Genomic DNA, 23,273 nt, shown 5'->3' on the forward strand with positions numbered 1-23,273 from the left:
ATTTGTTTCGAAACGAGATAGATACAGTGCCATATCTAAAAAGATAGTTCATAAAACTATCATGAATACCAGGTCAATGTCATCTTAAATATGTTTGAATAGTTGGACAATCAGTGTAACACACTATTTATCAGTCTTTTCCATAAAAAGTCAATCATATCTTGATTTATGTTCCTCATGAATGGCTCAGGTAGGCTTTGGGCTAATTTGGGTCAAATGTTTTGAAAGTCTGTGGGGGTCATCTTCCTTTTAACTTTCTATTTTATATATCCCCTCCCTGTCACTAATTCTCAGAGTTATAGCATCATGTAAAATGGTATCCATATAATGATACTTTTTCTTTTTCTATAATTCATTCAGACTCGCTGAAGTCTGAAATGAGAAATTAAGAAGCCTGTTATAACAAAAATCATAAGTGTACTATATAATTCTCAAAATGCAGTACATGTAATTATGTCCTCAAAATTTATAAGTCAGTTATTCAGAGACTGCAAAGTCTCTTTTGATTGAAAATAACATTATATAGGCAATATATATGCATAGTGATCACACTTTCAATAAAAATATCTTGTAATTCATAGAGGCAGGAACATTTAATACTAAGATATGCAGCATTTATATTCATATGCAAAATTTTAATGAAAAAAAAAACAACAAATGTTGAGAATCTATATGCACAAAGAAGATAAAGCACAGAAAATAAAGCACAACTTCAATTAATACACATTTTATTTAGGTTTTGCCTCTTTATATGTTTGAAGAACTGAATTATTTCTATTGAAATAAACAAAGAAACATGTTAGAACCATATAAGACTGAGTACAGAGTACATCTATGTTGAACATTATTCTAGTTCCAAACAATTCACTTTATTAACACAAACTGGACACTGTTTCTTTCATTTTGTAAAATTGTGCAACATTACATGTTGGAGTTTTGTAAGTAGCATACCTAACTGATCCCCATTGTTGGTGATGTGTGGTCTATTTGCATGTATATTATAATCTATGGCTGCATGAAGATTGTGCATCCTATAAACAGGTGGTGTATAAGCAAATCTTTTGGTACAATACAGCAAGATGTGCTGGTGAAACCCCTCCATGCCAGCTGTACTTCTAAAAATGAATAAAAATAATGGAAAAGATATTATTATTTAAATGCTTTTAGCATTGTTTAGTAAGTAGAAATCCTTTAAACATTAACATATTCATATGCTAGATATAATCTCTGTATGTAAATAATTATCTTTGAAAAGATTTTACACAGCTCTATCCTTCAATTGATAAATGCAATAAAGGTGCCAATTAATTTATACATAATGGTTGCAGGTCCTTTTGCGTTGACATATAAAGATGCTGTAAACATCGAACATTCTATAATCAATAGACATATGAGCTTTGTATTAATCAGGACATAATTTTTTTACTCATTTCCAGTTAAGAAAATAAATACTTTTAAAAATTCCACTCCAAACTGCTAGCATATCTTAACAAAGATAGACGTATCTCCCTTGCAGAATTAAAGGCTCCAACATTGGAGCCATTGACTTCAACTTTTTTGATTAGCCAATCTGGTGGTGCAAACTAAAATTGATCCAGGGGGAGTAACCCTGTCAATATTAATTTCTTTTATTGTGTACCTGATAAGAACATAACTGCAGTCGAGAGATTATGTTATCTTATTCAGAACACCAGCCAGATCTTTCAGACTATGTGCATCTTGTTTCCTTTGCAGCCATGGTTTGTTCTGGTTTCTAATGGGCCATGATTGTACTAGGCATTAGTGTTTTCCATCATCTGAAAACAGAATCCATTCATGCTCATTAACTATATAAACAATGCAGACACTAGAAGATATTATTCCCTGAGATAAATATCAAGACAAATAAGCATGCATTAAAAAAATGGCAAAGAAGTCAGCCTTCAACAAGTTTTATGAAACATTACTAAGCATTTCACATTTTTTTTACATATAAAATGCTTACATAAATCTATGAAGTATTCCACATTATGCATCAAAACATCTTGCATGCATTAATTTTCTTGCAACAAATGACAATTATGTATTGTTATCTAGAATTTATTTAAATATTTATTGAGCAACAGAATCATCATTTAAAATTATCAAACATTCAAACAAAATCAAATATATAATAACTGTTTTCTTACCATGAATAGTTTATAGTTTGTAGCAGTTTTAGAACTAAACCAGAAATGAATTGTTGTGTCTCAATTCCACTCCAAAAGGATTGTATTGGCTTTCTTTAGTGCAACCTGAAGATTAAACCATAACTTGCTTAAGATTTAGAAAAAAAACAATTGTGGAATTCCTTTTCACTTTAGCGAAAAATATTCTACATAAGAATTGTATATATATAATTATTCAGTCTTCACCAAGTTTTACTATAGAACATAAATCTGCCCTTGTTATTAACAACAAATACAGTGCTCAGTATTGTATGCAGTGATAACACCAGTCTGTTAAAAATTCTTAGTTTAAAAGGGTAAGTTTGAATATAGAAATCATCTCCAGTTTCAATTTAAATATGTAATTATTTTATTTGAAAAATAAACAACGTTTCGACTCAAAAGTCTTCATCAGGTTTACTTTGTTTACAGGAAATGATGTTAATATGAATATCTGATCATGATATATATATATGGATCACATGTTGACATGTATATATCCATTAATTGGTTCAATAAACTAATAATAAACATGAATTTAGCAGTATTTAAGCTTAATCAGTTTTTATATGAATTATATAAGTTATGTAAGTATATAGTTATAGCAATTTTGAAAGACATTGGGTAAATTATAACCTGTCACTTCTGACAAAAATGGTGTACTGACTCTCCTCTGCATTGCAGTCGAGGTCATCTTTGATGTCCCTGGTATTGCAACACATGATGATGAAATTGATCTATTTCTGTAATTGAAAATATAGCATACTATAGTTCCATGAGTAACCATGGCCTAAAATCTTGACTATTCAAACCAATGCCAATACATGAATTGCTGCACTGCTTATTTAATAAGCATAATTATATTAGGAAAAAGGGTTGTCATTAACAATTTCAGCACAATTATGGTTATTGTCCATGATTATTTTTCAAATCGTGAAATACTGAAATTTCTCTGTGAAAATTATTCAAATAAGACAAAAATATTGATTTCTGTGCAATTTTCCAGACAACATTTTATTTTTTCTACTTTATTTCTTTGAAGATTCGGCAACCCTGGATAGTAGATCAATATATCAGACTTACGGGCTTGTTACTGCTTAAATGTCAGTCAAGGTTGCTCAAAAGCAAAAATATCTCAAAATCAAATGACGTCAAATTTATAGGACTACCCTTGATAGTTGAACATGCGGCATGCTTTCAAGAAATGCCTGTTCTGTTAGTCAATAGTTCTAACCCTGTTTGAGACACATGTGGCTAATCTATTTCACAGCATTGTACATGTAGTTATTATGCCAGTTGTACAGCTTACAGAAAAAAATGTGATTGGAAAATAAAATTTAATCAAATTATAATTATGTAGTTTCTTAAATAATTCTTAAAAGATAGTGATTGACCATCTTAAACGATATTACAATGGTTACAACATACGCCATAAATTTGTAAAGGATTAGACTCAGCCGATCTTTTATTTAACCTGTTAACAGTTTATCTGTTTATTGGTACGAAAATTACAGTGAACGAAAACTTAATACACAGACGTGGATCTGCAAGCTTAATTTCTTTATCATAAGTCAAAAGCATCCCAAAAACTTTAACATAAAATCTATGTTTATATATTCGTAGGTGATTTTTTTATAAGTAGATCTAAGACCAAGAAAAAATTAAAATGCAAATAAACAAGAGCCACCGCCGGGCGGGGGCAACGCTCGACTTTTTACTTTTTCTAAACGCAAACATAGAAAATTTTGAACATATATTAACGTTTCCTTTTATAAATTTAGTTGGTCTGTCTTGTCACATTAGTTTTCTTTATATATTTTGTATATATATGAAAAGAAACATTAAGCATATTTGTAAAAATAGCAACAGTACGCAATTTCTTAAAATAGCAACATGACGCAATTTCTAAAAATAGAAAAAATGACGCAATTTCTAAAAATACAAAAAATGACATAATTTCTAAAAATAAAAGTGACGCAATTTCTTAAAATAGCAACAATGATGCAATTTCTAAAAATTGACGCAATTTCTAAAAATAGAAAAAATGACGCAGTTTCTAAAAACAGCAAAAAATGACGCAATTTCTAAAAATAGAAAAAATGACGCAATTTCTAAAAATAGAAACAATGACGCAATTTCTAAAAATAGCAACAATGATGCAATTTCTAAAAATTGAAAAATTGACGCAATTTCTAAAAATAGAAAAAATGACGCATGACGCAATTTCTAAAAATAGAAAAAATGATGCAATCTCTAAAAATACAAAAAATAGAAATTATGACGCAATTTCTAAAAATAGAAAAAATGATGCAATCTCTAAAAATACAAAAAATAGAAATTATGACGCAATTTCTAAAAATAGAAAAAATGACGCAATTTCTAAAAATAGCACCAATGACGCAATTTCTAAAAATAGAAATTATGATGCAATTTCTAAAAATAGAAAAAATGACGCAATTTCTTAAAATAGCACCAACGATGCAATTTCTAAAAATAGAAATTATGACGCAATTTCTTAAAATAGAAAAAATGACGCAATTTCTAAAAATAGCACCAATTATGCAATTTCTAAAAATAGAAATTATGACGCAATTTCTAAAAATAGAAAAAATGACGCAATTTCTAAAAATAGCACCAACGATGCAATTTCTAAAAATATAAATTATGACGCAATTTCTTAAAATAGAAAAAATGACGCAATTTCTAAAAATAGCACCAATTATGCAATTTCTAAAAATAGAAATTATGACGCAATTTCTAAAAATAGAAAAAATGATGCAATCTCTAAAAATACAAAAAATAGAAATTATGACGCAATTTCTAAAAATAGAAAAAATGACGCAATTTCTAAAAATAGCACCAATGACGCAATTTCCTAAAATAGAAATTATGTTGCAATTTCTAAAAATAGAAAAAATAGCACAATCTCTAAAAATACTAAAAATAAAAATTATGATGCAATATCTAAAAATAGAAATTATGACGCAATTTCTAAAAATAGAAATTATGACGCAATTTCTAAAAGTAGAAATTATGACGCAATTTCTAAAAATAAAAAAAATGACACAATTTCTAAAAATAACACCAATGACGCAATTTCTAAAAATAGAAAAAATGATGCAATTTTAATAATTAGCAACAATGACGCAATTTCTAAAAATAAAAATTATGACACAATTTCTAAAAATAGAAAAAATGATGCAATCTCTAAAATTAGAAACAATGACGCAATTTCTATAAATAGCAACAATGACGCAATTTCTAAAAATAGAAATTATGACACAATTTCTAAAAATAGAAAAAATGATGCAATCTCTAAAAATACTAAAAATAGAAATTATGACGCAATATCTAAAAGTAGAAAAAATGATGCAATTTCTAAAAATAGAAATTATGACGCAATTTCTAAAAATAGAAAAAATGATGCAATCTCTAAAAATAGAAACAATGACGCAATTCTATAAAAAAAAACAATGACCCATTTTCTCTAAATAGAAACAATGACGCAATTCTATAAATAAAACAATGATGCAACTCTATAAATAGAAACAATGACACAATTTTAGTTGTTGTTGTTGTAAATTTATATATATAGACACACACACTCCCACATAAATATTTAAATATGGTCATTTAATGCACAAATCTGAGAAAATTCAGTAATTTAACCTTCAAGGTCAAGGTCATTTAAGAGCCCAAGCAAAGTTGGGTTTGATACATAACAAGGTCTGGTCCTTAAGAATGTTCTCTTATAATATGACGTTGATCCCTTCAATAATAGCAAAGTTACAGTCAGTTACCGCCAAAACAATGAAAATTTCAATAATTTGACCTTCAAAGACAATGTCATTAATGAATGAAGGTCAAGGTCTTTCGGTAAATTTTTAACAGTAATCTTTGAAGATTATTATGTTCAAGTTTCAGGACAATCCATTCAAAAATAACAAACTTACAGCCAATAAAAGCCAAAAAAATGAAAATTTCAATAATTTGACCTTCAAAGTCAAGGTCATTTATGAGTGAAGGTCAAGGTCTGGCTGGTGATTTTTAAGGGATATCCTTAAAGATTATTATGTTCATGTTTGAAGACAATCCATTCAAAAATAACAAAGTTACAGCCAATAACAGCATGAACAAGCAAAAATTGGACTTTTAACCTTGAAGGTCAAGATCATTTATGGATGAAGGTCAAGGTTAGTGTGGTCTACTGAAAGGTCTTGTCCCAAGGGTTGTTGTGGCCAAGTATGAAGACAATACACAAAGAAATAAAAAAGTTATGATCCAGGTACAAGTTTTCGGACGGCAACGGCTACGGCAATGGCAACGGCAACGCCGACCTGACTATAACAATACCTCTATTTTTTTTTTTTTCAAAAAAAAAGTCGAGCTAAAAATGACCTCACCTGTCAATCAGATAGACAACTTCACAGTCCCTTTTGGCTTTAATTACCCTTTTTAGAACTTTTCATCGCTTTGAATCACTACCAGAGTATATCCTTGATTGAATTAAATCACAGTTTCTTTCCACTTTTCGCATTTTCCTTAACCAATCTCAAAATTTCTTTCTCGTATACGCGTGACACACCTTTCGTATTGTCCGCCATTAATATTGAACAGTTTGAACAGTTTATTTGAAAATGCTGGGCCTCATAGAGGCATCAGTCACATATACAATAATATATACATATAGTATGACATATAAAGAGATATCCCCGAAATATGCTGATGTATTACATGGCAAATATAAATCAAAAATGAAAGTGTTACATTATGAAAATAAGCTTAGTTATCAGTTACTTAAATGCTGAAATAATTTTTTTTACAGAATACTGCAAGTTTTAACAATATACTCCTATCTGTGCTATTCATTAACATAGAAAACTTGATTGAATTAACATTAGTACTATACTCTCTAGTAATATATTTTTTTCTATCAGTATTAAAGAATTGACAATTAAATAAATAATGATATTCATCACCAAGTGAGCTATTATTGCATAAATTACACACTCTTAATTCTCTTGGTATATTACAAAATCTACCAGACTCAATAGGCATTTTATGGTTCATACATCTAAAACGCAATCGTACCAAAGCTAAATGAGATGGTAAAATATCTAAAAACTTTTCAAATCTGAATTCACTTTTGTACATTCTATAATTCAGACATTTACTCGATTGTGACATTTCACTATGCCAATTTTGAATGAACTGATCTTTCAGTCTATTTTTAACAATTTTCTTAAACAATGGAAGAGAAGTGGCAACATTATTAATCCAAAAATTTGATAAACCCAGTGAATCTAGTAATTTACAAACACTATTCATCCATGGGAGTTTCAACACATTTCTACAATACAAAGAGTGTGACATATCATACAATATATGGCTTATTGATTCCTGTTTGCTACTTAAAATCTTATTCCAAAAGCACAAAACTCTACTTTTTATATGATTAGATAAAGGTAATATCCCTAAATCTCCATAAAGCATACAATTTGGAGTACTTTGTTTCAAATTTAATATGAGTTTATAAAATTTTAATTGAAATATATCAATGATATTCACATTTTCAATTCCCCACACTTCGCTACCATATAACAATATAGGTGCTACCATGCTATCAAATAAATGAATTTGCATACTGATAGGCAAATCCAATTTTCTAGCCTTAACTATAATTGAAAACATAGCCTTCCTTGCCTGTTCTAATAAATGATTCTTTGTTTTAGCAAATTTACCATTATAAGAGAACTTAACACCCAGATATGAAAAATCATCAACAATTTCTAGCAAATTACCTTCAAAACTAAAGGCTGGAATATTACATAAACCTCTTTTACTTTTACAAAAAACAACAATTTTAGTTTTACTAGGATTAACTTGTAAATGCCATAATTGACAATAATTTGACATTGCATCTAATGCTTTTTGCAGTTCTTCAGCAGATTCAGCAAATATGACAGTGTCATCAGCATATAAAAGAATATACAATTTAAAATACATTTCAACATCAGAATCACTCAGGGTATCATTTACAATGTTTGATAGAAGATCCAGACCATTAAAATGTTGTGACAGGAAATAGTTTAAATCATTTAAAAATAAAGAAAACAATATGGGAGATAAATTTTCACCCTGACGAACGCCTGTATGACTTGTAAAAAAATCCGACATATGACTAAAAGAATTAATTTTAACACAAGATTTAGCTTGTAAATACATGTTATAAATGATCTTTATACATTTACCATCAACATTATTGCTAATTAATTTCTGCCAAAGTGCAGTTCTATTTATGCTATCAAAAGCCTTTCTATAATCAATAAAAGAACAATATAACTTTTTACCTTTAGACAGATATAAATCAATCAAAGTTTTCAGAGGAAATATATGATCAGTAGTGCTATACTTTTTTCCTAAATCCAGCTTGTTCTTCACAGAGAATATTATTACTTTCTAAAAAATTATTGAGTCTAGAGTTAAGAACATTTGTGAAAAGTTTCCCAAAACAACTAAGTATAGTAATTCCCCTATAATTATCTGGATCGTCTATGTTACCCTTGTTTTTGTATATTGGTAAATAATCCCTTTACTCCAAACTTCAGGAAAAATTCCAGAATCTAAAATAATATTAAACAAATAACAAAAACACATCAAACATGCTGTCGGGTACATTCTTCAGATATTCATTCAATACATGATCAAAGGAAGATGATGCTTTATTGTTTTTCAGTGAAATAATAGCTTTACGCATTTCTAATACAGTAAATGGTTTATCTAAATCAGAGTTATTTGACAAGACATTAGTTATATCAAAGTCATCAATGTCAACTTGAGTGTCAACCTCATTCAATTTACTAAAATGATCAAAAAAAGCCTCAGTTGTTACTTTGTTAATAACTTCCTTCCGATCACCTGAATATTTGTTCAATAGACTCCAATAAGATCTAGGATCTTTATTTTTTAAACCTTTAATTTTATCAACAATGCTTTTCTGATATGCTCTAAACTTTTTCTTAACTTCTTTTTTATACTGTCGGCTACTACAAACTAAACTCTCTTTATTTTCTGCAGTAGGGTTCCTGCTATACATGTTTTTATAATTCATATATTGAATACGAGCATTTTTACAATCACTATCAAACCAAATTTTATTGTTTTTCTTAGACTTCCTATGATTAACGTTTTTCTTTATAAGATCACAACTTACAGCTGCATCGGTTAAAATACCAGACACTTTACCGGTCAAATGATTAACAACATTTACATCAAAATGAAGATTTTCACAAACCTCTTTAAGCTCATCCAATAAATTTGATACAGCTGTGCTATCGAACTTATGCTTATAACTAGCACTTAAATTAGAACTCCACACAGGCCTATAACAAACATCATCTTTAGATTTGATACTTGCATCCATAACATTACAATCTGGTATAATGTTCAAGTTAAAACAAAATTCCAATGCACAATGCACATCAGATAAAATTGGATCAAATTGCAAAACATTAAAATATGTTATACAAGGGAACAAAATTCCTGACATAAGCAAATAATCAATCAAGCTACCATTACCTTTATTACATGTGTTTCTACCAATATATGCATCATTACCACATCTACCATTACCAATAAAGATATTTGCAGATTTACACAACTGAATAAGTCTCTGGCCATAATTATTACATTTGCTGTCACAAGAAAAACGTTCAACAGGGAAACCAAGTTCATCAAGGTTATTCATAACTATATGTTGCATGGTAATATCATCAAAATTTTCATTAATTACATACTTATCAAAGTCAACAAAATCACTCAAGGAACCAGTTCTTGCATTGAAATCACCAAAAATACAGAATAAACAGTTTGCAAATTTGATTTTCAAATCAATAATACAACTTTCTAAGCTATCAAATAATTCAAGAGAGCTATAATGAGATCCTTCAGGAGGAATATAAACATTTCCAAAGATGACATCAGAATCTTTGCATTTTAAAAATAAAAAATTCTCAGAGCTACAATCTAACACAGTTAACTTTGTGGATAAAGATTTCTTGATAAAAACTCCCACTCCCCCCGATTTATTACGGCATTTATCTCGAAATTTGTGAAAGAAAACATAGTCTTTCATACAAACAGTGTCATATGCATCTAATTTAGTTTCAGAAACAAAAAATATATCGTATTTTTCAACAAAATTAATGAAGTCTGGAATTACAAGTTTAGATCTAAGCCCACATACATTTATAGAACAACATTTTGTAATATTAGAAATATTAGACATACAATATACATGATCATGTGAAATATCATCACAATTATTAAAAGAATTAAGCATACTTAAATCACTAGAGTTAACAAGTGATGATTTTAACTGACTTGAGTAACTTGTACTCGAACAAGGTTGAATATTTATTAAACACTGATCTATATGACTAGAATTATCATTGTTCCACTGATTTTGATTCACTTGACCCAAGTCACTGTTATTCGGTAACTGTTTATCATCATGATTACTTAAAGTAGAATCCTTGTCAGCAGATACACACATATTAACTTGATTAGAGTCAAATTTTAAGTTCATACTACATGCCCCTATATCACTATTATGGTAATAAAAATCAACGTGCGATAACTGTTTATTAATGTTGTCATTTTTACTACAAGATAACTTGTTTCCATCATCACCCTGGTTAGAAACTATATCAACTGAAATAAACTTATTGGAATCGTTACTTGTTGAACAGTCTTGACCACCGATCAAGTTATAACTAGAACAAAAATTAAATGAAGATGAACTAATAGGGTCATTTATTCCCAAACATAACTGGTTACGAGTAGACTGAGCCTCTGCGTATTCCTATTCATAGGCTTCAAGACCAAGTTTTCTAAAGTCAATTGGCAACTCAATCTTAAAAAGATCATCTGGTGAAGAGATTACTTCATCTTTATTCTTGAATAAACAATGAATGTTACCATCACGAGTGTAAAGTTTAGAAACTTTCCCCGATTCCTTGATATAATCCTTTAGACGTAGCCTCAACGGTGTTAGATCATCAGATATGAACACTCCCTTGTACGTTTCATTTATCAATCACGTGACTCAGATCCGAACATTGGTAGCAAGACATCTCACCCACCAGACACTTCACTCCTCAAATTTCGAAGACACTCCACCCCTTAAGACACTTCATCCCCCAAAATCAGTAACACACTTCACCCCTCATCCAATTTTTTTCTATAAAGTAAATAAAACAAGTTGTCAACAACAAAATGCGTATATATGTTTATATTTATTATATTTTTTAGTATTATTTGATTAAAATTTTTGCTTATTACCTTTATTTTTACTAAGTTTAAAGCTGATATAGGTTAATTGGTTGTATTGCCATATGATATATCACAGCACTTTCATCCATTAATTGTTTATTGCATGTCACCTTGTTTATTCAACATGTTGATTAGTTGTTTATTCAACGGTTATCTCACAATTGATTAGATAATTGAATTAAAATGGTATAATTGTATGAAAATTAAATTTATTTTCTTAATAAATAAATTAAATAAAGAAATACATAAAATAAATATAAATGAATATGAATGAATAAATTGGTTGCTTTATATGCTTTAATGGTAACATTCAGTGATGTAACTCAAGTTCATTATATACTAAGCCAAGCAAAGCAATTAAAATGATCTACAATAAGCATCTCACGTGACTACCCCAGTGAAATTGCCAATGCAAGGAAGTCTCTCTGGGCCGAATTTAAAGATTTGCGTTCCAAACATGGCGCCGACAATGTAAAGCTTATATTCCCAGCAGCTATACTAGTAAAGGGCACTGTTTACAAAGACTTATTCCCAGATTGGCACTCGGTACTCTCACATTCCCGAGTCACTAATGTTAATGATAGAATTATCAAATCATTAAATGAGCACACCGATTGGAAGACGGATTCCATTAACCATCCATTGTTTGCGAATAAAACTGCCTGCCCTCCAAGCCAACCTCTTAGTCACCAGCCAACTGTAGTATCTAGCAACACCAACGGAAACAACGATAAACTCCCGAGGCAATCACATACGCCGTACGATAATTCTGGTAAAAACACCACCGAAAGTGATGACACACTTTTAAAACTATTACACACTCCTAACGATAATTCAAGCGGAAACTCCCCCAACAACTCACCTCGTGGTCATCTTCATCGTAGCAGATCAACATCCCGACGCACACGCGTTCCTATACGTAATTTATCACCAGAATCTACAAGTCATAGGTCGCCATCTATCCAACAAATTCGTGAGCAGTTCAATTCTAGTCGTGAACCTTCAACTACTCGCCGTGAACAACTGACACAACAATCAAGTGTAACATAGGCCAAACAGGGGCCAGTGAACTCAAATACAATTAACCTTAGTCATAAAACTAAATCAAACGACTTGAAAATTGGTACCTTGAACGTATGTGGCATAAAAAATAGAGTTAATTTTCCAGATTTTGTAGAACTTATATCAAAATATGATGTTTTTTGTTGCACTGAGTGTAAAATAGATAGTTATGATGAAATTTGTATTGATAACTACACATTTTTAAAACAACCAAGAAAACAGGCTTTTTTGCGACGATCTGGTGGGCTAGGGGTTTTTGTAAAAGACGAGTTGCTTAAATATGTTGAAGTAATTGAATCAAAATCTGATTACGTTTTCTGGATAAAACTTAAAAACAATGTTTTTATTTGTTTGGGTCGTCAGACCAAACAAATAATGGTAGCGAAATTTCAGAGTCTAATGTTGCTAATTGCAAATGCCGAAAGTAGTCCAATTTTTTGGAGCGGTTACTTCCCTTTTGTATGTACACTAAAGCCGAAAAATTCAGGGGAGATCACTGCGTAAAGATGGTCAAAGACAGGCGCATCAATTTTCAAGCAAAGTAATTCCCGAATGGTCAAAGATTTCTAAAAATGTTTTATTGTATTTTCTGATCGAAAATAACTAAATACAAAGCGGACATTCAATCTCTGACACAGAAGTTTACTACAAACCTAACAACAAGTAGTTCTCAAAACAGCTAAAAACTAGCGATTTAAAAGAAAGAAATATTTTATTTTGTTACAAGTATCCAACAAATTACAACGCATTTAAAGTTAAACAATAGCGTTGGCTTATAGAATTGTCAATAAATGCACAATCACAAATTACGCGGATGAATATGATTTTATCAATGAAAATACTACTTTTAGCCATGTTGATTACCGAATACTACACAAACCGAGTAGTGGAATATATAGATTCTACATGCCGGACCGTTTGGGCGAGAGGATTTTTGCTAAAATATCTACTTCAATTATAAACAACAGGTTTAGCCTAAACAAAATACCTCGAAATTAATAAGGATTACAAACCCGAACTGCAATGGAAGTTCCAAATTTAGAATGATTTGATATTATTCAGACACACTGTGTATAACTTTTCCGTGGTACAAGGGTAACGCGCTCGCCTCGTGAGTGAGAGGTCTTGAGTTCGTATCCAAGTCGAGAAAACTTTTTTTTTTGTTAAATTCTTTTTTTTAAGTGTTTTTGTTAAGGAAGTAGCCATGATATACAAAGATAAAGTGTGGCTGTCGTAAAAAAAGGACATAAATGATTTTTTGATGCAACTCTAGTTATGCAGAATTACGGATGTATCAAACTCTGGTGCCTTACAAAAGGAATTATTATACATAAAAATAAACTTATAAAGGAAAATGCATACAGATATACAGTACGATTGCAAAGATCAGAAAATACCACAGAACTTGCAGCAGTTTGATTCTTTATAAATATACATGCTTATAGTAAGCTCCAGGATTATTTACATCTGTGTTAAACAACAGTTAAAGTCGTTACAAGCCCTAATTCAGAATAATATGGTTTTCTTCAGGCCGTTCACATATAAATTCACCGTGGCTGAAGGGTTTTCGGGCTCGCTTAGGAAGCGAGAGGTCTGGAGTTCAAATCCCAGTAAAGGTTACTCATTTTTTTAAATTGTTAAAGTCAAGTAAACATTGGATTGAATATCAGTGTTGCAATTAGTCTAATAGCCAATTTACTACAATTAAAACGCTGGAAAGCATTGGTGGCACTAAACATATAATCTCACAACCTGCACCTTTCTTACATTCTGAGACCCAAACAAATTCAGCGCCTTCTGTGCTTTGATTAACCCTTGTCGTTATTTAGTAATTGGTATAGTTTATATCCCACCAGAGTCGTCTAATTATTATAAATCTGATGAGTTGTTAATATTTGAAAATGAAGTTTTTGAATCATGTAATATGTATGACCATGTACTTTTAACTGGAGATGCAAATGCTCATATCGGTCTATTACAAGGTTTATCCGAACCAGATAATTTTTTATCACGTCATTTTGATTTTGATGACGACATGATAAACTTTTTTAGTCAAGCTGATGCTTTACAAAACCTAGGCATACCTATTCAAAGAGTATCCAAAGATTTAAACATAAATACTACTGGAAGAATGTTAATAGACTTATGTATAAACAATAATTTGTATATTTTAAACGGTCGCTTTGGCCAAGATAGTTTAGAAGGTGCGCCAACATTTAGAAATTTATCAGTAATTGATTACTCTATAACATCTGCTAAGTTACTGCCTTTCCTTATAGATTTCAGCATAACTGAAGTCGACTGTCTGTACTCCGACGGACACTCGCTGCTTACAACTTGTTTAAATTTCGATAAAACGGAGTCAACTTCACAACAAAATGAGCCCCTACAAACTATCTCTCATCCTAGGTGGCAAGACAATAAATGTAATGATTTTTTACAAAACATTGACCAAAACATTGTGTTATGTGTTGAAAATTTATTATATGAGTTCCCGTCAGAGATATCCGAACAAAAAAATGCTCTCGACAGAATAACAGAAAATATCTCTGTCATATTTCAAAATTCAGCTGAAGTAACCTTTAATGTAAATAAAGACTCGCATGTTTTTACAAAATATAAAAATAATCAAATTCATAATAAGAAAAATAAACCCTGGTATGGGCCTCGGTGTAGAAATAAACGTGTTATTTACAATCGCGCAAGAAAAAATTTCAGTCAAAACAAATCGGTTAATAATAGAAGGTTACTCAACCGTGCGAGCATCGATTACAAACGTACAATGAAATTTTATATGAATCGCCACAATTTTATCAATGAATCAAAACTACGTAATATGCATTCTTCGGACCCGAAATCTTACTGGAGATTTTTAAATTCTTTGAATAGAAATAATTCAACAAACGTGCCAGATATAGAGGATATTGAATGAGTGTAAGTTCAATACTGAATTTATTGCACGAGTTGAATAAAATTATATTATGCGAGCCTCTGGCGAGCATAATATTATTTTATTCAACGAGTGCAATAAATTCAATAATGAACTTACACGAATTTAATATTCTATTTATCACATACCCAAAATAAAGACCGTTTAAAGTGAAATAAGAGTCATTTTTCATTGACGCGCCGATAGTATAACGCTAACATTTAGCGCGTCTTTACACTTTGTTTGTATAACGCTAATGACGTCACGTCAAAATATATGCACGGCCGTGCAATACCATATTTACGGAGTCGCAAAATCGGCACGGGTGTGTGATAAATAAAAGTTTTTTATGAGTATTTTCAAAAAGTTAATAAAGTAACGGACAATGAAGAATCTTTTCACGTTGATGATACAAATATGAACTTTGATGATGATATTTTAAATTCTCCATTCACAAACAGCGAAATTTCAAAAGTTATTAATAAATTTAAAAATGGCAAAGCCTTTAGTAGGTCTGACAATATTTCAAATGAATATATTAAATCCACAGAACATATAATGTTGCCAATTTATACTAAATTATTTAACAAAATTTTAGAAACAGGCTTAATTCCGACTACTTGGTCTGAAGGCTACATAATTCCTATTTACAAAGGCAAAGGTTCTACTTATTCACCTGAAAATTATAGACCAATAACTATACTTTCCTGTCTTTCTAAATTATTTACAAGCGCTTTAAATGAGAGGCTGACAAAATTTGTAGATACTTATAATTTATTGAACGAAAATCAGTGTGGTTTCAGGAAAAACCATAGCACGTTAGATCATGTTTTCACTCTTAACTTTCTTGTAGAGTTATTGAAATCACAAAAGAGTAAATTATTTGTGGGATTTATCGATTTTTCTCGTGCTTTTGATAATTTGCCGCGTGCTCAATTATTTCAGAAATTAACAAGAAAAGCATTGATGCAAAGCATCAAAGGGCGACGCCAAAAGAATTTGATCCAGATTTGCACCTAAATACTTAACAAAAGATGTGTACTTTATAGCAGTACCATTACATGTGACCTGGAGGCTAGGGCCAGGTTAAGTTGAAACTTAAACCAAAAAAGAATAGACTCTGTCTTGCCAAGATGCAAAGGCAATTTATAGTCAATTAAGCAATCTTATAAGACTCATGTTATAAGAAAGAATTTCTTCAGATTTAATTTATGAGACACAAGGATTCCTGAGTCATCAGCATATAATCACTGGCACGAGTATCGGACCTGGGAAGAAAAAATATGACCAGATGACCAGATTGATAAAAAAAAAACTGTGTTTATAAAAACCAAAATAAAAAATGTAAATAATGATCCCCTTTAAAAATATACTTTCAACTTGAAGTATATTTTTAAAGGGGGTCATTATTTACATTTTATTTTGGTTGTTGACACTTTTAAGATGAACACAGGTTTTTTTATCAATCTGGCCATATTTTTTCATCCAAGGTCTGATGCTCGTGCCTGTGCATTATAATAAAAGCTTATTGCTTAGGGTTGAAGACATGTAATTGACATATATTAGACATAAAAGAGGACCTAAAATGAACATCAGGGGGACAGCATAGGTACTCAGAGCAGTAGTAGAATAAGTACCAGCCACATCAACCAGCTACTATCAGAGATAAGACTTAAACCATGTAAGAATGTCATTATATATGGCAGATGCTTGAAGTTTCATGAAGAAGAAGAAAAACAACTTCTTCATGTGCAGGATAGTGTGTTCAACTGTATCAAATGCCCTTTGTAGATCTAAAAGTATCATGCAATACTGCCTTTGTCCATTTCAAATAATGCAATCTGTTAAATGAATCAAACATGTGTCAATTGAAAAACCACTTCTAAACCCTGACTGAAACTGCCTGACCATGACTCAAACCCATGACTTTCAGAAGACCAACTGAGCTATCCGTCCTGCTACACATTTTCTCTTTAATAATGAAACAGTTCTAAACCACAACATATTTCCCCACTATATCGATTTGTGTTCGTGAATTTCTTATGTTACAGAGCATATAGGAAATTGAACTCATGCTTATATGCAGTCATAGGATGAGAAAAACTTTGAGCTTGACCAGAACTCATTAACCTGTGACCAACATAAGAAGAAATTTTATGAAGGCTGATTTGTATTTTGCATCAAGGGCACCGGGCAAAAACATGAAAATGCAACAAACAAACCACTTTGTGGTAGATTGTATTTTCATGTTTTCATCTGGCGCCCAGTTACTTTTTGTACTATGTTGGTTTTCATGTGGCACAAATCACCCACTATAAATTTAGTGCACAAATTTATTCAAGGGCAAGTAACAATCTACTCTATGTACAGTCTGTTGTCGCGTTGACTCAGGAGACCTGGAGGTTGAGACCGGTGTCTCTTCATTACAAATAGATAAGACAGAAGCTGTCCTTTTCAAACTATGCACATGTTAGAATTCAGAATATGATTTTTTGAGACTTTATTAATTATATTGCTTGATCCAAGTTTAAGGACATTTTCAATCAATACATGTTTTATCATTTATAACTTTAAATGAAAGTCTCATCCCTTTAATAATAATGACATAACTGTATCTCTTTAAATGCAGAAAAATTATAAGTCTCAACATATCAATATACTACTGTCTAAGATATACATGTACATGCACATAATATTAATAATTCCCAGTTTATATTAAATAAATATTTAATCCTAACATTAACATTAACATGCTTTTGATGACCTTACAACTGGTGAATTATATACAACAAAAATAGTATTATAAGTAATACCTAAGATAGACAGAAAAGAACAAATAATTTAGTAAACATAAGTTACTTCCCCTTAAAATAAAGAAAACCTGAAACCCAAAAGAACACGATAAACAGCAAAATTATGAAATGTTGCAGGTTCAATTTTATCAAGCCATGCAAATTAATGGTAAAGTATTCATAAAAAAAAAATAGATGGCCATGTGTCAGCAGTAATTGCAGAAAATCGGATAGCTTTCAACATCCGGATACTGGTACACTTTGTAAAAACAACCATTCTGCGCAACAGATAAATGTAATAAGGATAAAATCAATAGGATAATCGTTTACAACAGTTTCATTACCTATCCTTATACTCAATTGCAGGTGAACTTTCTTCTTGTAGGAAAATTTTGAAAATGTATAAATGATACGGCCTCAATCTAGACCACAACGATATTCGAAATCCGGGTTTTAGTATTGTCATTGAAACTAAGGGACAAGCTGTTAAACTTAACCCGCAATTTCGTGAAAATAATATCACAATGCACATGCTTTTTACATAAAGTTATTAAATACAAATATAACAACACATTTGTTTACTTGATTTTTACGAATCAAAATAAAACTAATTTACACAACATGAAATTAACTGCTAATAATAACAGCTCCTTCCATAGGCAAAAATAAAAAGCGTTCCATAATAGACGACGCCGCTCACCGGCGTCGCCAATAAATACAGGAATAAACGGAAAATTCTTAAGAATAGTCCGTAATATGTACGACGGCATCAAATCTTGTGTACAATTGAATAACAAGTAGAGTTTTAATGCTAAAGCATCAAGTCGCCGGATAGAAAAATGATTGTATTATCATAGCTACAAGAAAACTTAAGTTTAATGGTTCAAGTATAAAAATAAGAGGAACAATGAGTTGAGTAATGTTTGCCACTGAGGCTTGTAAGGCAAGTGCTATGCTGGTAATTCTTCTTGTAATTGTACTTTATACATATATACTGTTGTACCATACATTGAAATCCGTATAGGTTACTAGTTCAGATTCAGATAATTACCGACAAATAATTACCGATCATCGAATATTTGCAAAGTGACTATGAAAATATAAATGTTTAATTATTTCATGAAGCAATACAATTTTACTGTAAAAGTGTTATACCTCAGTATTATGTGCTATAGAAAAAATATATAATTTAGTTGAAATCAATACATGTATTCCCATCGTTACATAATTATGATATATAAAATTAACGTTTTATTGCCTTTCAGTGCGATAAACTATCAACACAAAGATAGTTTGTTATTTTTTTCCATGTATCTAATACGATTCCGGACCCCTAACGTCATACCGTTTTGGAAACATGCGTGACGGAAACCGACGGAATATACCAAAATCATCGTTTAACATTATAATTATATTTCAATAATATGCCTCTTAAGCATAACATTATTTTGGGATGTTCAACCTAAACTAAACTGTTGAACTTTCTTGTCGAAAGTTTGACAGAAAGGGCCAAGTTTTACTCTTTACCAAAAAGAAAGGAAATGGTTTTGAAAATTTATTTTTAATGTGTAAAATATGAGTAAACAGGTTTTTCTAATGATATAAAGTATGAAACTGATAAATGAAAAATAACTTATGTAATTATCTGTACAAAATTACAATGATATGCATCTTATCAGTTACCACCATTAACAAGTTACCTGTCTTATCAGCAATCTGTAAATATTAATAGATCTAAGATTTTATAACGCTAAACATGTAGTCACGTGATTCTTACGAAAGACCAGGGAGAATTTGTTTATAATTAGATAAAATAATGTAATATAGTAGTTCTCATAAAATATAAACAACCAAATAATTCTTAAGTGTCATTTCAAATATCATTCATGATTTATATATTATAAAATAGCAATGCTTGACACATAGAAAAAAGTAGAAGTTACCCAAATAATAAATGACTGATCCCTGGGGATACGTTATTGATTCATTTTATGAAAATTGTAATGTTGCTTTTTTAGATGTCAATATGTGCATATTTCATTTCATTGAGCAAAGTTATCATATGTTTACTTTTTTGAGATGACTGAAAAATAATTGTTGTCTTTAATTGTTCAATGATTGATATGCTTTTATTTTCAGATTTTAAAGGCTTCTCCTACCATAGGTAAAATATTAAACTATTACAAATATAGTCGCCGGTTTCTATGTCTCAGCAATGTTCTCGTGTGAATGTGAGGTACGTCAGGGGGAAAATCTTTCCCCTCTGATGTTTTCCATCTTCTTAAACGATCTTTTGGAACATCTAGAATCGAAAGGTAACACCGGTTTAACATTACAGTATGCGGAAGATGAAATTACTTATAATTTAACTATTCTGGCTCTCTTATTTGCAGACGACACCATCATACTAGCTAAAACGGCGCATGAATTCCAAAAATGTTTAAATGATTTTGATTTGTACTGTAAAACATGGAAACTCCAGATAAATACACAGAAAACAAAAGTTATGGTATTTGGGTCAAATAGACGCGGCACCCGAAATATGAATTTTTCTATTAACAATGAAATACTCGAGATTACTGACGAGTATAAATACCTAGGTGTTGTATTTAGCCAATCAGGAAAATACAAAAAAGCGCGTGACCATTTAATATCACAGAGTAGGAAAGCAATGCACCTTCTGTATAAACGTATATTTAACCTAAATCTTCCTATCGATCTACAACTTAAGCTGTTTGATAATACAATTTTGCCTATTTTAACATTTTCGTGTGAAGTTTGGGGAATAGAAAACAATACAGATATAGAGAAAGTCCACTTAGAATTCCTTAGAAAAATTACAAACTCAAGAAAAAGTACCCCGGCTTATATGCTTTATGGTGAAACGGGTAGATATCCAATAGACATAATTATTCAAAGTAGAATCATAAAGTTTTGGAATAAAATTATACATAGCGATCAAAATAAGTATTCAAGTATTATTTATAACATAATGGTTCATAGTGAACACCTATTTAGATGGTCAGAATTTGTTAAGAATATTTTGAACAATACTGGTCACTCATATTTGTTTTTGAATCAATCTTCCATAACTTCCAAAAGTATACATGTCTTAATTAAACAAGTACTCGTAGATCAGTTTATCGCTGACTGGAATGCAAAATTACAAGTATCAAACAAAGGTAAACTGTATTATCTTTTCAAACAGCAGCACAAACGTGAAGAATATCTTACAATTTTACCAAGACAGTTTTACTTACCACTTCTGAAATTTCGTACGTCAAATCATAGATTGCCGGTAGAATTACTCCGTTATAACAATACTCCATATAATGAAAGAATTTGTATAGAATGCTAAACACTATGTGATGAATATCATGCAATTATGTCGTGTAAATTGTTTCGAAATAAAAGGAAACAATTGATTCCAGAGTATTATTATAAGAATCCAAATGTCATCAAGTATAATCAACTTCTTAACACTACACATTTTGAAACACTAAAAAAGTTAAACTTATTCGTTTCACATATCATGAAATACTATAATTGATAATTACGTATCATATAAAATCACCGTTGTTTTGCTCATGTCTACTATGTCAAATAACTTTACGATACAGTTTCTAGTCAATGGCATACCTTAAATATTTCGTCACGTTTTCCCCGTGAGCTAATTCTCCCAACATTATTTATTACTCTTCACGCTTTCCCGTGACTCAATTCTCCTAACTTATACGACACAAACACGGGCTCGATCGTCCGCACTATTAATACCAATGACATATTTTATTATTGTTGTTATTTTTTCATCTCTGTTAGACTATTTTTGCTTATTGTAAAAAGAAACAACAAACGAATAATATTAACAGTTGATAAAAGATATTTATATTTGTGTATGGAAAAAGGTGTCAATAACTTTTTTCACTGGTATCCCGTCATTCTGTTAGTAATATCCAGTACATGTATTTATTTTATAGTAACTGGTACGCTTAATTTCTTATAGTACTAATCATTTTGGTTTAACCCACATGTGTTAAAATAGTATAGTACTTTTGTAATGTCTGTTGTCATGTAATTGTGACCATTGACCAAATAAAAGGATTTTTGTTTGTTTGTTTGTTTTATAAATATATTAAACATAAATTATTTATCATCATTATCAGACACAATTGCATTTAATACAAAGATCATTCATAATGTCAATTATTAAACAAATAAATAGCACCAGTTATGTAAATTAAGCACAAGGTTAAAGCACAAACCATCACCAAATGAACGTAATTCCATGATTATTATATGGTAAGGATCAAACTGAAAACAAACTTATAATTAAAGTACCAAAACTTCAAGAATTAAATCAACTCAAAATTTATTAGACAATGGGTTAAAACAATAAACATACTCAATCACTATTGAATGTATTTAACATAATCTACATAAATAATTGTTAAACACAAACTAAACAAGAGCCCGGTTTGAGCCGGGTGATGCTCCCCGAATAGGTTTTGGACACAGGAAAGTACACCTTTTGTAGTTCAGAGTTATGTCCGTGGAAAAAATTCAAAGTGCAATAATTCCAAAATTAGGCAAGGCTGTTACAGTTCTTTGCACTGCACTTCTAATCAATGTGATCTATCAACCTACAAAGTTTCTTGATGATATCTCTTATGATTTCCGAGTTATGTCCTGGACAATTCAAAAAGGAAAAAAAAAGCAAAGGGCAATAACTCCAGAATTAGGCAAGGTAGAGTTATGATTCTTGTGCACTGCACATCTACCCATTGAGATATATCTACATACAAAGTTTCATGTTGATATAGTTATAGTTTTACAGCTATGTCCTGGACAAGATTTTACTAAAAGGGGAGATTATTCAAAAAATGAGGCTTAAGAGAGTTATGGTTCTTTTGCACTGCACCTCTACTCAATGAGATCTATCTACCTACAATGTTTCATGTTGATATCTCTTAT

General features: G+C 30.6%; 2 protein-coding genes across 3 annotated transcripts; both read right to left on the reverse strand.

The window, feature by feature from the left end:
* Positions 1–6: 6 nt before the first annotated feature.
* LOC132723080 (uncharacterized) lies at positions 7–8,594 on the reverse strand. Of its 2 annotated transcripts, none has more exons than XM_060707741.1 (6): positions 6,590–8,594; positions 2,854–2,929; positions 2,169–2,273; positions 1,640–1,796; positions 952–1,115; positions 7–372 (listed from the first exon to the last, which is right to left on the reverse strand). In XM_060707741.1, the coding sequence occupies exon 1, from the start codon at positions 8,409–8,411 to the stop codon at positions 6,984–6,986; it is 1,428 nt and encodes a 475-aa protein (XP_060563724.1). In that variant the 5' UTR covers positions 8,412–8,594; the 3' UTR covers positions 7–372; positions 952–1,115; positions 1,640–1,796; positions 2,169–2,273; positions 2,854–2,929; positions 6,590–6,983. The 2 variants fall into 2 exon arrangements, with proteins under 2 accessions (XP_060563724.1, XP_060563725.1); XM_060707742.1 differs by having other exon boundaries at positions 2,823–2,929.
* Positions 8,595–8,820: 226 nt separating this feature from the next.
* Positions 8,821–12,516, reverse strand: LOC132723079 (uncharacterized). Its single transcript, XM_060707740.1, has 2 exons — positions 12,382–12,516; positions 8,821–11,427 (listed from the first exon to the last, which is right to left on the reverse strand). Exon 2 carries the CDS (start codon positions 10,771–10,773, stop codon positions 8,821–8,823), a length of 1,953 nt encoding a protein of 650 aa, XP_060563723.1. The 5' UTR covers positions 10,774–11,427; positions 12,382–12,516.
* Between the last annotated feature and the right edge of the window lie 10,757 nt (positions 12,517–23,273).

The sequence above is a fragment of the Ruditapes philippinarum genome, unplaced genomic scaffold, assembly GCF_026571515.1.
Source record: "Ruditapes philippinarum isolate M1 unplaced genomic scaffold, ASM2657151v2 ctg14376_1_1_1_1, whole genome shotgun sequence".
NCBI classification, from domain to species: domain Eukaryota; kingdom Metazoa; phylum Mollusca; class Bivalvia; order Venerida; family Veneridae; genus Ruditapes; species Ruditapes philippinarum.

Coding starts and splice junctions, on each gene's coding strand:
- LOC132723079 (XM_060707740.1), bottom strand. CDS start 10,773: ATGAACTTAAAATTTGACTCTAATCAAGTTAATATGTGTGTATCTGCT.
- LOC132723080 (XM_060707741.1), bottom strand. CDS start 8,411: ATGTATTTACAAGCTAAATCTTGTGTTAAAATTAATTCTTTTAGTCAT.